Source organism: Pantherophis guttatus, chromosome 5 (assembly GCF_059756535.1).
Source record: "Pantherophis guttatus breed Tessera chromosome 5, ASM5975653v1, whole genome shotgun sequence".
Taxonomy (NCBI): domain Eukaryota; kingdom Metazoa; phylum Chordata; class Lepidosauria; order Squamata; family Colubridae; genus Pantherophis; species Pantherophis guttatus.
Window position 1 is genome coordinate 69982304 of NC_142067.1, and position 17426 is coordinate 69999729.

Below are 17426 nucleotides of genomic sequence, written 5' to 3' on the forward strand. Positions count from 1 at the left end.
CTGCTGAAACATAGGGCAAAGGAAGCCCATTACTTCCACACACTGGATGTAAATAAATGTATCCAACTCTACTCAGCTTATGAAATCAATATCTAGACAGGAAGAATTCTATATTATTCAGTACTGTGGTTATTTCACAACTGGAAGTATCTTCATGAGCTGACTTGTCAGACTTTATCTCATAAAATATTGTGCAAACCACTGCTGAGATGTGGAATAAAAAGAATAGCTTGTACTAATAAAATTCTAGGAAATTGTTTCCAGGATTATGTATTGTATCCAGACAGATGCTTCTACTTGTTACATTTGTGGAAGTAACTATCAGCAAAGATTTTCAGCAAAGACAAAATTGAGATAATCTTTGTGGAACCACACACTTTTAATGGCATTTCCAGTACTATTCTGGAATTGATATCATAATGTTTGGACTAGTTTTTCAATAGACTGCAACTGGGAGGAGCAATTTGTGAAAATTTGCAGTATATCCTAACTCTTAACATTAGAATCTTAGTCAAGCCATACTGCCAATGTTCATAGGAATGTTTTTTTTTAAATAATCCCTTTAGTCATCCATTTACTACTTTCTTCGTTTTGAACTTTTATGTTACAAAAATAAAAGAGGACAGTGAAGGTTTGAAGGTCCCGAAATTTGTAGCTCAGTATTAACAAAATATTTCAAGCATAGCTATGAGGTTATGCAGCCTTACAAATAGTAATGGCATTTGAAAGAGAAAAACATCCTTTTCCTACCAATTAGGCTTTCAATTTTATTTCACCAATCTTGAAATGAAAGTTATACATGCTAACATTTGCAGAGACTTTGAACTTTCTTTACATGCATTCTATTTTTAAGGATAGCCCTGAAATTTGGCTTTGCATGGAAACACTGCAAAATTAGAACATTTTCCTCCCTCCTCTTTCCCCAATAAAAAAGAATGGAGCCCAATAATTAGGGCATTTTTTTCTTTTTATTTTGTGTTCTAACAGAACTTTAGTCAAACATTAAGTATGCATTTTGAACATATGACAGATCCTTTACTGTTTCTCAAACAGAGCTGTTTATAGAAAAGGAATGACTTAGGTGGAATGTTTCTCAAACCATTAATGACTTTTTTTCATTTGTTTTGTGTTTTTTCCCCTAACCAATTCTGTCATTCCTTTCTGAATAATATGACAAAGCATTATAAGAAAATCTTTAAGTAGCATGAATATCAAATAGTATCTATTAATCCCTGAATCATGCTATTCAAAGTGCTTCAATCTACTTTAAAAACAGAGAATAAAGTGTTCCTTGTGAGGAAAAAAAAAATCAAAGAATACCATCCAGCTAGACTCTACAGTGTGACTATTGTCAGATTGCAATGCTTTACATTACTTCACAAATCAAATGTAAGACTAAAAATTTTAAAGGAAAAGCTGTTGCATCTTTTGTTAGCTATTTGGAATCTTATCAAAAGTGATTAATTCCACTAGTGCCTCGCAGGTGTTTATAGCCAGTAATAACTATTTTAAATCTTCAAAGAATGAACTTTTAAAGAATGTGAATTTTCACATCCTACTTGACAGCATTTTATGCTTAGTGTGTTTATTTGGCCTATGTCCACATTTTTTTCTTTTGTGTGTGTGTGTTGAAGGAAAATAGCAAACTACTAGAAAAGGACTTGAGTGAACAGTCACAGAAATGAATAGTGTTAGTTAAATTATGTCAAAAAAAAATCCTATACATCCTAATTCAGCTTTCAAGTGTTTGCTTGACTATCTACACCATAATACCAGTAATTTTTCATGTACCAATGGAACCCAAATATCTAGATTTTAGCTTAAAATTAATTGGTAACATCTTATTTGACCCAAAATATAGGCCTTTTTATGATGGCAGTCTAAATAAACACACAACACACCCATTATTTTGGCTATGTCTTATTAACTATGTAGAAAACTCTTTCCTTTTCTTTCCAATGAAGAAAAAGATCTGCAGTTTCACGTGATTGTTGCTGTTAAATTGTTGCATTTTAATGCAACATTAAAATATGCTGTATTCTCCTCTAGCATATTAATTAATATCAGTAATCTACTACATCAGTTTATGTTATAAGAAATATGCTCTATTAGTCTAGTGCTATAGTAATCATATAATCTATTGTTGGCTGCCTTCTTATAGGTGGCTATTACATTGATAGGTGGAAATATGAATAGTAGTGGTCATTCTGCTAACAGTAGGTGAATGAGGAGTTAAATGTGTTAATATTTATGACAAATTCTTATTGAATCCAAATAGGCAAAGTTCAGTCCTTAGATTTATGCATAAAACAATTGCAAAGCCAAAATACATGTTTTTTCTTTAACTCTTTAAAGATGAAATAATACATTTAAAATAAAACTAGTTTATTTTATTCAATAACATTATTTCCAACATTTCACCTTCTGATTTAAATATTAATATTTTATAAAATATTGATGTTTGTTGGTATTTACTTTTTGCAACCTCCTGAGATCTCCTTTAAACAACCTTGGAATTTAAAAAAATGTAGTGTTATTACAAGCTTAAGAAAAGATAATAATGAATAATAAAGAATGCTAAATTCTGAATGTATCAATGAAAAGAAAAGGTGATGATCAAACTTGAATATACATATGTTTCAAACTTGGTTGAAAAAGTATGTTCCATAGTTCTTAAAAGACAGCATTTTATGGAATACAATGTGACAGACCATTTTAGATATTGTCCTTCTATTATAGTTTGGTTTGGAAGCCAGCCAGGAAATCTCTGCAGGATTTAATGCTGCTCTTCAGTGCCTACTGCCTTACTTCCTTGGCAGATGTCAATAATCTCATTTGAAGAATGTAAACAAGAAAAGAAACCATTGATTTCAAGCAAGCAAACAAATCCAACAATTTCCGAGGAAGTGAATGAATTAGAGTTGGCATGTTATTTCTATATAAAATGAATATAAACAACTCATAAAATCAAACAGAAAAATCTATTATTCTTTCTATAGATTCCATAGTGGTTATAGTGGTTATTGTGAAGCAAGTAATACAGGGTTTTTCATTGTTGTTGTTCACAACTATTTACTATGTGAAATATTAGACAATTAGACCATCTTTAATTTCACTCAGTGTGCTGCTTTAAAAAAGTGATGGGAAAAGGGCAGAGTGTAGCAGTGTGATAAAAACATGAAGAAAAGATTATGAAACATTTGTGGGACCTCCCAAGAGCAAGTGATTTCACACTTACCTCAATAGGCACCCATGTGCACACCGCACATGCGCACGCGCACTCGCACACGCACACACACAAACAGACAATGGTGAATTGCTGCAAGCATGACTCTGCGTATTGGCCTAGGCAGACCAAAAAATGGATACTGCTTCTAGATTAAAAACAGTTTTGTCCAAGCTTTCCCCCAAAAATGTTTAAAATGCACACACACGCTCAAATTATACTAATGAAGAAAAAAACAATAACCCTATCTATATAGCACTCTTCATTTCTCTTTTTTTTTAAAAAAATGTAAATATACACATCTTAATGACATATAAAACAAAATCAACATGTGGATGGTAAAGACATGGGTAAAACAGGAAGACTGATGCGACAAAGAAATTTCCAAAACATATGTACAAGACCCTGTTTTTCCTCATATTTCATATATTGTAATGCATGTTTAACAGCAGCAGTCGAGGATGTAGTTCCAGGCACCAGACTGCAGACCTTGCTTCTGATCAAGGGAGCTGACTTCCCCCTTGCACCGATGTCACCAAATGACACTGGAAATACTAGTTTCCCGTGGTAAGAGGGGCAGGATTGCACTGTTTGTATGAGCCTCATCAGGATTCTGCTCTTGGTTAGTTTTTGTCTGTGGTCTCTGTCCATTAATAAGTGTCATTGGGATATTGCAATAAGTATGCTGGTTACCTATTGAGGTAAGAGGCAGAGTGCCAGTAGGAGGTACGTCATATTCATAGCTTTGATAATAGTGTTTCTGTCGCATCTGTGAATGGTATGTGTTATGAAAAGTGGAACGCAAATCTGGGTGGGCAGTGGCAAGAGCAGTGGAGGTAGCAGCAGCCATTGAAATTGCTGAGACTGTCTGCAATTCCCCAAAGGGCCCCTGCTCACTAACATCTAAAACCTGCTCATGGGTAATAGGTTCTATCCTCTTAAAAGGCATTTCATACTGTAAACGTTTCCAGAATTTGGAATTCAACTTGTTGCATTTTGGTCCATGCCATTTAATGACAGTTAAAAGTTTGATGGTATGTTTCAGTGCCTCAACTTCCTGGTAGTTCATAATTCCTCGCAATTCACTGCACTCAATGAGGATCACTTTAATTTCTCCTGTAATGAGCATGTTCCTAAGTCTGGTTTCCAATTCAAAGATGCTCCAGCCTCTTCTGACCACATAATTTGGAGTCATGACAATTATCAGTCGCTTGCTTTGGTCTACACATCTTGCCACGTCTTCTATGTAGGCTGATAAGCAAAAGAGCAACACAAGATCAGAAAAAGAAAAAAAACCCCTATACCTGGACTGTGATCTGTAAGCAGATCTTAAATAAGTACTATTAATTTATGTCTTAAAAAGCATTCAATGTAAATTTGGAAAGAAGTATTCACATGTACATCTCTGTTCAGAGGTATTGTTCCTAGGTGAGAACCCATTCAGAATAGGAAGAAAATAGGAAGAGAAATAGCTCCCTCCATACCTATGTATAAAAACTGCTAGCAGAGTTGTCTTTCCCCCCCTTTCCAGGAAGCAAATAGAGAGCAACCTTCTCTGAATGAAGAATATAAGGAACTTTTCCTTTTTATTTCCTGGAAAGGGGAAATCAGTACTTCAGGTAAATTTAATTTTAAAAAAAACACAAGGAAAGAACCACTGTTTCTACAATACATACTGTATTTGTTTTTATAGAATATGTCCTATACAGATTTTTAATTGCATGCAGATGGACCTATTTTTCCACTTTTGGAATATAACTCAGCTTAATGCAATCTAATTTCATCATTTCATCATTCCACTAATATGGCACGTTATATCTGTGCAAACTGCAAAGGCAAAAAGGACATCTTTATTTAACTGGAACTGTTGAAGTCTGTCTGATGTACACTTTCAGTGGGTGGTGTCTATGAGAAAATAAATTTTATCAAGGAAAGGTGAATTTGGTCTAAGTTGTCAATGGAAAAAGATGATTATAAAAAGATTGTCTAATAGCTTTATATTTAAGAGTAAAACAACTGATAAAAATTTGTGATGCTACAGTATATTGCTATTAATCCAAAGACATTTTCTCTTGTGTGCTATACTTTTTGGTAGTCTCCATCGTTTCATTTAAGAGCCACAGTTGTGCATTTCATTTAAGAGTTGCAGTGGCGCAGTGGTTAGAATGCAGTACTGCAGGCTACTTCTGCTGATCACCAGCTGCCAGCAGTTTGGCAGTTCGTGTCTCAGTAGCTCGAGGTTGACTCAGCCTTCCATCCTTCCAAGGTCAGTAAAATGAGGACCCAGATTGTTGGGGGCAATATGCTGACTCTGTAAACTGCTTAGAGACAGCTGTAAAGCACTGTGAAGCGGTATATAAGTCTAAGTGCTATGCTATTTTAGGCTTCAAAGAAGTGTATTTCCACTTAATAAAGAATACAAATTAGGTTAAAGGATACAGATCTATTTATGGGGTGACATTTCAGCTAGCTTTTCATTTCCAGGGCATGTATGTGGTAGTGGCAGGATAGGAAGCCATTTAAACACCATCTCGCACAATTTCTATATACTCTAGAACTATATTTATTTTATTTTATTTTATTTTATTTTATTTTATTTTATTTTATTTTATTTTATTTTATTTTATTTTATTTTATTTTATCTTATCTTATCTTATCTTATCTTATCTTATCTTATCTTATCTTATCTTATCTTATCTTATTTTATTTACTAGTCATATTTCTATGCTGCCCATTCTCCGAGGACTCTGGGCGGCTTACACCAAAGACAGCCGGTGAGATTTGATCCGCTGATCTGCTGAAGTAGCTGCAGCAGTGGTGGGTTGCTCCTGGTTCGTACCGGTTCGCAAGAACTGGTAGTAAAAAAATTTAATAGTTTGGAGAACCAGTAATAAGATTGGCTGGCCACACCCCCGAACGGGTTCCCGGCCTGGTCGCCGGTCACTTACCCCGCCCACTCCCAATCTATTGCTGCCTCCTGAGTCCCAGCTGATGGCTAGAGGGAAAAAAACTGTTTAAACTCTTGCCATGGGGCTTCAAAGGGCCACCCTACAGCTGATCAGTGTTAAAAGAAAACAAATGAGTAGACTGGTGCCTGCAAAAATAGAAAAAACAGCCCCTTTCAGCTTCAGCATAGGTTAATTAGCACAAGTTGATTAGATCGGCCTCCCGACTCTCAGCTAATTTGCTCTCAGCTGTTTTGCGCAGGGCTCTGTTGCTAGCTGCAAAGAGTGCTGGAGCAGATTTTTTTTTCCCGTAGCTATGCTGAAAAAACAAAACTGAAAGTAAAGCAGGGTCTTTGCTGCAACGTGACAAAATGAGGCAGAGAGAGATTTCTTTTTCCTCACCAAAAAAGGTAGGTGCAAACAATGGAAAATTTAGGGCAAAAGAGGAGAGTTCAAGATTTTAAAACACAAAAGAAAAAAAGCTCTATTTAACTAGGGAATTGTAATAATTGAGATACTATTAATTGTGTATTGTGTTGAAAGCAGAAATGGTTAAATTGTGGTTTGGAAGAATATATGGAGGAAATTATTTGGTTTATTATTACTGGTAAATATAATTAATTGATTTGTAAGAAATTGGATTGCATAGAAATAATTGGAATATTCATGTTCATATTGATTAATATACAAAAATATAGTTATATAACTAATTGATTTATATTAAAATGTTGAATTTGTATTAAACAACTGTAATATTACATAATTAACCAATGTGAGGATGGATATAAAAATAGATGACAATGGGAAGGGGTATAATATAGAATAGAAGGGAAAAATTGAATTTGATTAAGATTAGAGATGAGGATGAAGGATAATATTGCTTTTTTAAAAAAATAGATGAGGAATAAATATGGCAAAAAGGAAATATAGAAATTGTAAATTTAATTGAAATGACTAAACACTGTTTAAACTTGTGAACTGGCCAAATATTTTGTTCAAAGAAAATACATTGTATGTTTGCATGTGTGTTTCTAATTATTGCTATTTATTCATATTTGTTCTCTTTTATTCTTTAAAGTTTAACAATTCATTCTTTATCTTAATATTTTTATATTTGTTTGGGGTTGGCTTTCTTCCCTTTCATCTTTTTTATTGTACAGCAATCTTTCTCCTCAAACCTACCACCTCTCTCTTTTCTTTCCTTCTTACTTTCTCTTCCCGCCCCTCTTCTCCTCCTCTCTACTTTCTCTTCCTTTCTCTTCTCCTCCTCTCTTCCTCCCTCTCTTACCCTCACTCCTACTCTAATTTCCCTTCCCTTCCTTCCTCCCTTCTCCTCCTTCCCTCTCTCTCCTTCCTTCTTCCATCTCTCTTCTCCTTCCTTCATCCCTCTCTATTGCTGTATCCTTTTGTGCATATGGACTACTCAGAGGGCTGAAAAAGTTATTTTTGACTGGTCCTCGCACTTTTGATCAGTCCTCGAACTTACAACTGTCCTCACATTTTATGTTTTTGCCCTATCTTGTCCCCATGGTGAAGAGAAGCAGTTGTGAAATGAGTGACACAGTTGTTAAGAATGCTACAATGGGCATAAATGATGACCAGTCATAAGTGCGAAGACCGGTCAAAAGTGTGAGGACCTGTCAGAAATCACTTTTTTCAGCCCTCTGGGTAGTCCTTTTGTGCATATGGACTACTCAGAGGTCTGAAAAAGTTATTTTTGACTGGTCCTCACACTTTTGACCAGTCCTCGAATTTACGACTGTCCTCACATTTTATGTTTTTTGCCCTATCTTATCACGATGGTAAAGAGAAGCAGTTGTGAAATGAGTGACATGGTTGTTAAGAATGCTGCATGGGCATAAATGTGAGGATGGTCATAAGTGTGAGGACCAGTCAAAAATGCGAGGACCTGTCAGAAATGACTTTTTTCAGCCCCCTGAGTAGTCCCTATACCCATAGCCATGGCCACCCGGTCACATGACCAGCTAGCCACGCCCACCCAGTCACATGACCTCCAAGCCACGCCCACAAAATAAGCCACGCCCACAGAACCGGTAGTAAAAAAATTTAGAACCCATCCCTGAGCTGCAGTACTGCATTCTAACCACTGCACCACCTCGGCTCTTTTTAATCTAATTCTAGACTATATCTAGAATATATAGTCAGTTCTAGAAAACTGACAACTTAGTCTGATTTGTTTCTCCTGTTAGTTTTACTGCTGTTAAAAATATTTGGAAGATTTTATTCTTGTATGTGCAAGAAGATACAAGACAAAATTTTATATAGACACTTTTAGTTAGACTAGACACTTTTTAATTAGGCTATTAAGTTAGCTATGGTATCCAATGAATTTTTTCAAAGAACATTTAATTTTGTTACTGTATATCTTATGTTAATAAAAGCTAGCATATTATACATATAGAGTGCTTACTATTTTTAGTATTAGTACCATTGTAATTATTAATATGCTTTGATTACTTATCTTAATGGAATGTATAATAAACAGCATTAGTACAGTATCGCATTAAAATGTACCTAAACAGCACATTGTGTATGCAAAATGAGTGTATGTGCATATGTGTGTGTGTGTGTGTTTAAAAACTTACTTCCAGTTGGAATTAAATCTCTATCAGGAATGAATAGTTTGTACCCATAATGCTTTTCAAGCATATCTGGTAAGATCTCAAGAGCAAATCGTTCTTCTTCCCCAGTTTCCTGATTCCATTGGTCAGGATCCACTTTGGTATATGACAAATAGGCATCATAATCTTTGTTATCTGTAAATATAAAGGGACAGAGAAGAGAGACAGATGAAAAAGAAAATAGATTTTATTTCATACTGATTTTCCTCTTCCTATTTTATATGTCCATCAGTGGTGGGTTCCTCCCGGTTCGGCCCAGTTCTGCCGAGCCGGTAGCGGTGATGATATGACGTCACCGAACCGGTTCTGCCCCCCCACCCCCTGCCCCCCCACCCCCTCGCCCCCTGGCTCCCACCCCCCCACCTTATTCTTACCTTTTATTTGCCCCCACCCCCAATCTATTGCTGCCTCCTGAGTCCCAGCTGATGGCTAGAGGGAAAAAAACTGTTTAAACTCTTGCCGCGGGGCTTCAAAGGGCCGCCCTACAGCTGATCAGTGTTAAAAGAAAACAAATGAGTAGACCGGTGCCTGCAAAAATACATGAGTAGATCAGTGCCTGCAAAAATACATGAGTAGATCAGTGCCTGCAAAAATACATGAGAAGATCAGTGCTTGCAAAAATACATGAGTAGATCAGTGCCTGCAAAAATACATGAGTAGATCAGTACCTGCAAAAATAAATGGATAGATCGGTACAGCCTGGTAAACCAGTACCTCTGCTAAATCCTAAATAATTGTCACATGACCATCAAGCCACACCCACAAAATAAGCCACGCCCACAGAACCAGTAGTAAAAAAAATTTAGAACCCACCCCTGATGTCCATGTATATTATTCTGAAATATTTCTTATTTATTCTTCATCTTTTCTATTTGATCATATATTACTAAGTAGTTGCTTGTGCTCCATCTTCTCTTTAGTATTTTCATGATTACAAAAGCCATTTTACTAGATTCTCATTTCAAACTGAAAACTAGATTCCTTCTTCATTTCTCTACCTTATGAAATTCTTCATAAGACATTTGCAATATTCATAGCAGCTTCAGCATTTTAATCTTACAAAGATCCTAATGTATGTTATTGCCTTGGGGCTTAAGAAATGCAGTCAAACAGACAATAACAAAAGTGACATGCCCATTATAAACTATGAGAAAAAAGAATTAATTTTCACAATATGCCTTGGAAACGTTCATAGGAGACATTCCAGAAATGTTTTTGTTTTTAAATAATACTGTATTTCCCCACAAATGTTTATAAAATAGAATGGACCTTCGAGGTCTCTTAGTCCAGCCCTCTGCTCAAGCAGGAGATCCTATACCATTTCAGACAAGTGGCTATTCAGTCTTTCTTAAAAACCTCCAGGGATGAAGCACCCACAACTTCTGAAGGCAAGCTGTTCCACTAGTTAATTGTTCTCACTGTTAGGAAGTTTCTCCTTAATTCCAGGTTGCATCTCTCCTAGATTAGTTTCCATCCATTGTTTCTTGTCCTGCCATCCAGTGCTTTGGAAAATAAGTTGACTCCCTCTTCTTTGTGGCAACCCCTCAAATACTGGAATACTGCTATCATGTCACGCCTAGACTTTCTTTTCTCTAAACTACCAAAGCCAAATCCTGCAGCTGTTCTTCAGACGTTTTAGTCTTCAGATCTTTAATCATCTTAGTTGCTCTTCTCTTCACTTTTTTCAAAGTCTCAACATCTTTTTTGTAGTGTGGTGACCAAAACTGAATGCAGTATTCCAAGTGTGGTCTTACTAAGGTTTTATAAAGTTGTATTAATACTTCATGTGATTTTGTTCTAAGCCTCTGTTTATACAATCAAGCAGCTTTTTTGGCTGCTGCCACACACTGCTGGCTTATGTTTAAGTGATCGTTCAGCAGGACTCCAAGGTCCCTCTCACAGTTACTGTTTTTGAGCCAGGTTTCGCCTAATCTGTACTTGTAACTTTGGTTTTTCCTGACTAGGTGTAAAACCTTGCCTTTCTCTACATTAAATTTCATGTGGTTGGATAGGGCCCATTGTTCAAGTCTGTCGAGATATTTATGGATCCTGAGCTTGTCTTCTGGGGTGTTGGCTATTGCTGCTAGCTTAGTGTCATCTGCAAATTTGATGAGTTTCCCTTCTATTCCCTCATCTGAGCTATTTATGAAGATATTGAAGAGTACTGGGGCCTAAGACAGAACCTTGTGGTACCCCATTGCTTCCTTCCTTCATGTAAATGTAGTACCATTAAGGATTACTCATTGAATAAGTTTATCAGCCAGTTACAAATTCATTTGGTTGTGATGGTGCCAATGTTTTAGTTTATCAAGAAGTAGGTTGTGTTCTACTTTGTCGAATACCTTACTAGGCCACTGCATTTCGCTGGTCTACTAATTTAGTCACTTTGTCAAAGAATGAAATAAGATTGGTTTGACAAGTTCTGTTTTTAAAAAACCTTGCTGGCTTCTAGTTATAACTTTATTTTATTTTTATTCGTCAAGCATGTATTTTAAAACAGATACAAGTGTAAACATAATTATAAATAAGTCGGTAAAATGAGGACCCAGATTATGGGGGCAATAAGCTGACTTTGTATAAATATACAAAAGTATGAAGGCTATTGCTTAACGCATTGTAAGCCGTCCTGAGTCTCCGGAGAAAGGCGGCATATAAATCAAATTAAAAAAAAATACACGAAATGGATATGAATAAAAGAAAACATTAGGACAGGGATAGTAGGCATGCTGGTGCGCTTATGCATGGATCTAGATGTTTACATATCTGTTTTTTAATTATCTTTTCCAATTATCTTCCCAGGTATTGATGTTAGGCTGATTGGTCTGTAGTTTCCATGGTCTCTTTTTCCCCTTTTTTGAAATGGGAACCACATTAGCTCTTTTCCACTCCTCAGGTAATTTCACAGTGCTCCAGAATTTTGGAAAGATATGGTGCAATGGTTCTGAAATAACATCTGCCAACTCCTAAAGAACTCTGGGATATAATCCGTCAGGTCCTGGTGATTTACAATATATTCATCAAGATCAAACAGGTGTTCTCTTAGCATTTTCTTGCTTATTTTAATTTTTATTTCTAGTCTGTCTTTGGTGGTATTTTTTTTTAATTGGTTGGGTTAAATCAGCTCTTCTTTCTTTCTATTGCCTGTTACTTTCTTGCCATCTTCTCTTTTTAATGGAGCTATGTTTCCTTGACTTTTTTCTTCTTATTAATATGTTAAAACTTTTTAAAAATTATCTTTGACCTTTTTTTGCAAGTCTTTATTCATTCTGACCCTTTGCTTTCCTGACTTTATCTTTGCAGCTTCTTGCTATTTGCTGATATTTTGCCTTAGTTATATGTCCCTCTTTCAATTTTTTTCTATTTGTCCTTTTTTTTTCTTTCAGTTTATCAGAGAAATCTTCGTGCGACTGTGCTGATTTCTTCTTGGATTTCTTATTTTTCTTTTTCAGTGGTATTGTGTTAGCCTGGGCTTTTATGATTGCATTTTTCAGAATTCCCCACCCTTCTTGAGTTGTTTCCTCTTTAGGATTTTCATCCATGGAATCTTTCCTAGGGTCTCTCTAAGTTTGTTAAAATCAGATCTTTCAAAGTTTAAGACACTGGTTGGATTATGTTCTATTACTTGTGTTTGTATTATATTGATTTTCAATATGATGTGGTCACTCTCACCCAAAGTTCCAGCAACTTCAATTCTCTCTATCATTTCTTCTCTATAACTAAGAATTAGGTCCAGTATAGCTTTTCCTCTAGTTCCCTCTTCTACTTTTATATGACAAAGTTGTCGGCTAGGTTGGTTAGGAATCTGTTTAATCTCCCACTTGCTGAAGAGTTTGTCTCCTAGTTGATATCAGGGTAGTTAAAGTCTCCCAAAGCTTCTTTGATTTTAATTAATACATTACTTTCAGTACATTCAGTGCATTTGGTGTACTAGCCTGTAATGTTGAATGAAGGCAAACTTCATTACTTTTCATTAAAGGGTCAATAATGCCAAATATTCTGAATCTCAATACTAAATAAAGTCACATTCTGATTTTTGTTGTGAAGAAAGTAGGATAAATCAATGGCAAGAGCAAGGAAGTGTTAACATTCTTTGCTGAGTCAAGGAATGACTCAGTCATTCTGAGTCATTCTTGACATTCTGAGTCAAGGTTGACTCAGCCTTCCATCCTTTCTAAGGTAGGTAAATTGAGGACCCAGTTTGTGGGGGCAATAAGCTGACTTTGTATAAATATACAAAAGTATGAAGGCTATTGCTTAACGCATTGTAAGCCGCTCTGAGTCTCCGGAGAAGGGCGGCATATAAATCAAATTAAAAAAAAACAAAAACATTCCTCTAAGTCTCCAGATAGTATATGCAAGTAGATATTATCAATTGTTCCTCAAAGAAACAGATTGAATATCCCTCTATAAGCAATGTTACACTGTTCAGTGCTTACTAGCAAGATATCTTTTTCTGTCTTCTATGTTACACTTCAGTCACAGCTGTTAAAAATAATGCATGTCAGCTCTAGCAGTGCTTCTGGTTGGCCATTTTACTTGTCCATAAAAAGAAATTCTACAAAATTTTCCTACTGTGTAAAGACTTGCTTTACAGACAAGAGCACAAAATCCACAAATTTTGGGAGGCAAGAATGATAGGAACTGGTAATAAAAAACACTATATGCTTATCTCCAAGTAATAGACATCTCTGAAAGTTTTACACAGTAAATTCCATATTATTTTAAAATACATAATGTTAAATAATAATACAATTTTTGGATTACAACTGCTGTGTAGGATGGTGTTTTTCAAAAACTGTAGTACTAACAGACAATACAATCTTACTGCTAGGCAAAAAATCTTAATGATTTAAAATAATTTTTTCCTTTAAACCTTTGTATTCTATCCTGGATGGTATAGCCCTCTCAAGTCAATTTGTGTGCACAGGCTTTAATGTACAAGCTATTAATTAAACAATACATTAAAACATAAAAAAATAAGTGAGTAATAAGTAAATTTATAATAAACTATAAAATTAGTATTAAAAAACAAAAAAGCATCATAACCAATTAACTATTGACAGCAATGCAAAATAGCAAGCTATTCAAACCCAAATTATTTCCTGGTGAAATGTAGGTTGGCAAAGATTTGTGTATCTTGAACATTGTGAATTCATTAAGATAATTGCCATCAAAACATTTATAAAACCCAGGGATTACTGAATGTTCTTGGAGATTCTTCATTTGGCATGTGCAGTCTCCTTTTGTTTCCTTAATTTTGTCTTTTACCATCCCTTTTGTCTTGGTGCTTGGTAAAATTCACTTTTAGGTGATGAGGGATTTAGATCGCATTGTCATCACTATGTTAATGAGACTCAGCTGGATCTGAATATCTTTTAAATTATTTAAACTAAAACATGTTAAATTGTATTAAACTTCATTTTGCTTCCAAACCCAATTCAAATTATTTTTTTAAATTTTCCTTTAAAATCTATTCATGGCCAATTTTTGATAGGCCATACATGCAGTACGTACACTGAAGTGGCAAGCTTTTTCTGAATTTAGCCCCAACATTTTCATAGTATTTTATACATTTTCCTATTTTCTTTCAGTATTAAAATTAAAAAGTAAAGAGAACTGAAACGTAAGCAATAACTGTGGACTTCTCTCTCCTTTTTTGATGAGAGCTTCCACCTCAAGTTTTTATATCAATGATTCTTCAAATGGAAATGTGATTAATTTCATGGTAACACTTTGGCTTTAGACTTGGATTATGTCATTTGAAAAATCTGCTTTTTATTGCATTAATGTAGTATAGTTTACTGATGAATACAGAACTCTTTTTATTTCTATCCTAGGAAGAAGTATTTACTAACTTCTTAGTAAACAGTTAGTAAACAGTATTTACTAACTGATGAGGACTTATAAGTCCGAAATAGATCTATCTTAGTCTCCTTAGTCTCCCAATGGACAGCAGAGTGTTTGCTGGCTGCCAGAAAAAAAAGCCTAGAAACTAGTGGATTGTGATTTCACTGAACTAGGGCTGCATAAAAATCTTGGTTTACATAGAACCTGGCTAAAGAGAAATACATAAAGCCTACGAAAAGGAAAGAAAACATATACTGTACCTTTACAGAGAGAATACATGGGATGAGGGTGTGGCTAACTGATGAGGACTTATAAATCTGAAATAGATCTATCTTAGTCTCCTTAGTCTCCCAATGGGCAGCAGAGTGTTTACTGGCTGCCAGAAAAGGGGGAAAAAAGCCTAGAAACTAGTGGATTGTGATTTCACTGAACTAGGGCTGCATAAAAATCTGGTTTACGTAGGAAGAACCTGGCTAAAGAGAAATGCACATAAAGTCTATGAAAAGGAAAGAAAATACACACACACACACACACACACACACACGTAGGTCTTTGGTTATTCGGGTTTTGTCCCGCATAAAATTGGACGTGGGACAAAACCCGAATAACCAAAAACCTACATACAAATAGCCGCGAAAACCTCAGAAAACAAACAAATATATATATATATATATATATATATATATATATATATATATATATATATATATATATATATATATATATATATATATATATATATATATATATATATATATATATATATATATATATATATATATATATATATATATATATATATATATATATATATATATCAATTTTCTTACTTCTTCGTAGGGTTTATGTGTGTTTTTCTTCTAGCCAGGTTTTCCCTACGTAGCCAAGGTTTTTTTGTAGCTCCAGCTCAGTAGAATCTCATCTACTCGGTTCTGGGCTTTTTTCTTTTCTAACACCTATATATATAACACCTTTTATATATATATAAAAGGTGTATATATTTTTATATATATAAAAATATATACACCTTTTATATATATATAAAATCTCTTGTCTTTATATTAAATGATCTTTTCTTAAAATTTTGTATAATAAATTCTGTGACAAGCTTTAAAATATTAAATAAAATAATAATAAATAATAAAAATATTAAATATTAAAATATTTTTCCAAATTTTCCATTACATTACAACTTGCAAAATATTACTGATGCATAAAAGATATACTCCACAAATAGTATAACATACCATTTTCAAAATGATAACTGTTAGATATTGACAGTTGCATAAGTTTTCTATCTGATCCATTGTTTGAGCAGGAAGAATACTCAAACATGATTGGCTGAGCCCTCTGGCAGCTCCCTATATAAGGACAAACTGTCAGAGAGGCTGGTTGCTGGATTGTACATAGTTGCTGAATAAAGAGCTGTTGTCTGAAGTCTGTCTCCAGTCTCTTTATTCTCCCAATTTAACACTGGTGACAAAGGCGGTATTCAGAGAGGAGAACTGAAACAAAAAGAGTTGACAATGAACAGCCAGCCAGGTGGACTTTCGATCCAGCGAAAGAAAATTGGGACACTTATATGACCTGATTTGAGTGCTTCATGGAAGCAAATGATCTTCTGGGGTTGTCGGACAACTGGAAAAGGGCACTATTTCTCAGCCATTGCGGCCATGAGGTATTCAACATGGCAGAGTTCCTGTCAGAACCAACCCCGGTACAATCTGTACCATGTCAAGTTCTTCAGAATGTGCTGAAGACACACCACGCTCCGGCCCCATCAGAGATAGTACGTTGCTATGAATTTCAGCATTGAATGCAGAAAAATGGCAAGTCTATCAACCAATACATGGCAGCACTGCAAAAGGCTGCTGTCCACTGTGAATTCATAGACTCGAATGATATATTGCTGGACCAGCTCATCTGTGGGGTACAAGAACTCTGGTTACAATGAAGACTGCTGGCCAAGATGAACCTGATATTGCAGGCTGCCTTGGATGAGGCAAGGATCTCCGAATCCTCTAACAGAATGTCTGAATCGTTCCAGAAGCTCGCCACAGCCCCAGTGACAGTGAAAACCACAGCCACCGTGCATAAGGGGGACTACCAGGACAACGAATCCAAAGAAAACGAGGATGAGGTCTATCAGACTGATAGAAGAAGACCCCTGGAACATGACAGCAAAAAGCCATTTTGTGCCAGCTGCGGGGGTCAGCACCCACGAGCCTCCTGTTGATACCGGGATGCCATCTGCAGAAGGTGTGAATGGAAAGGGCACTTGGCTAGAGTCTGCCAGGCACCCCTGCCCAGCAGCCGCTTAGACACCCCAAAGACTGCCCTGCCAGAGGTGCTGAAACCATATAAATGGGACTTGTGAAGGCCTAAGCGGGCAATTAACAAGAGTGTCAGACACCAACCAAACAAGAATCAGCCAAGCCAGCACACCATCTCAAAAGAAGCTAAGCGTGTCAATACAAATCAAAGGGTCACCATGTGAGATGGAGATAGACATGGGGTCCTCGGTGACCATCATATCATGGCAAGCATTGAAAAAGGCGATACCAAGGTTCCAGAATGGTAGCTGACTCAGCAAAATTTAAAACTGAGCGACTACCAAGGAAACCAGATTCCTGTGTTGGACATTCAACATAAAGTATCACAAGTTCCAAGGAAGACTGTCCCTAATGGTCATCGACAAACCTGCTTGGACTAGATTGGTTCAGTGCTCTCGGACTGGGGGTTACTGGCATCAACACCATTACCAGA

The 17426-nt window shown here is 35.7% G+C and overlaps 1 protein-coding gene across 2 annotated transcripts in view; it reads right to left on the bottom strand.

Moving 5' to 3' along the window:
* Positions 1–949: 949 nt before the first annotated feature.
* IL1RAPL1 (interleukin 1 receptor accessory protein like 1) overlaps positions 950–17426 on the bottom strand; it is a 2053286-nt gene continuing 2036809 nt past the window's right edge. For both annotated transcript variants that reach the window (XM_087895235.1, XM_087895234.1), the window contains exons 10-11: positions 8778–8948; positions 950–4477 (exon numbers count right to left, since the gene is read on the bottom strand). In XM_087895235.1, coding sequence (XP_087751361.1) covers positions 3759–4477; positions 8778–8948 — 890 coding nt within the window. In that variant the 3' untranslated portion in view covers positions 950–3758. The remainder of the gene's footprint in view (positions 4478–8777; positions 8949–17426) is intronic.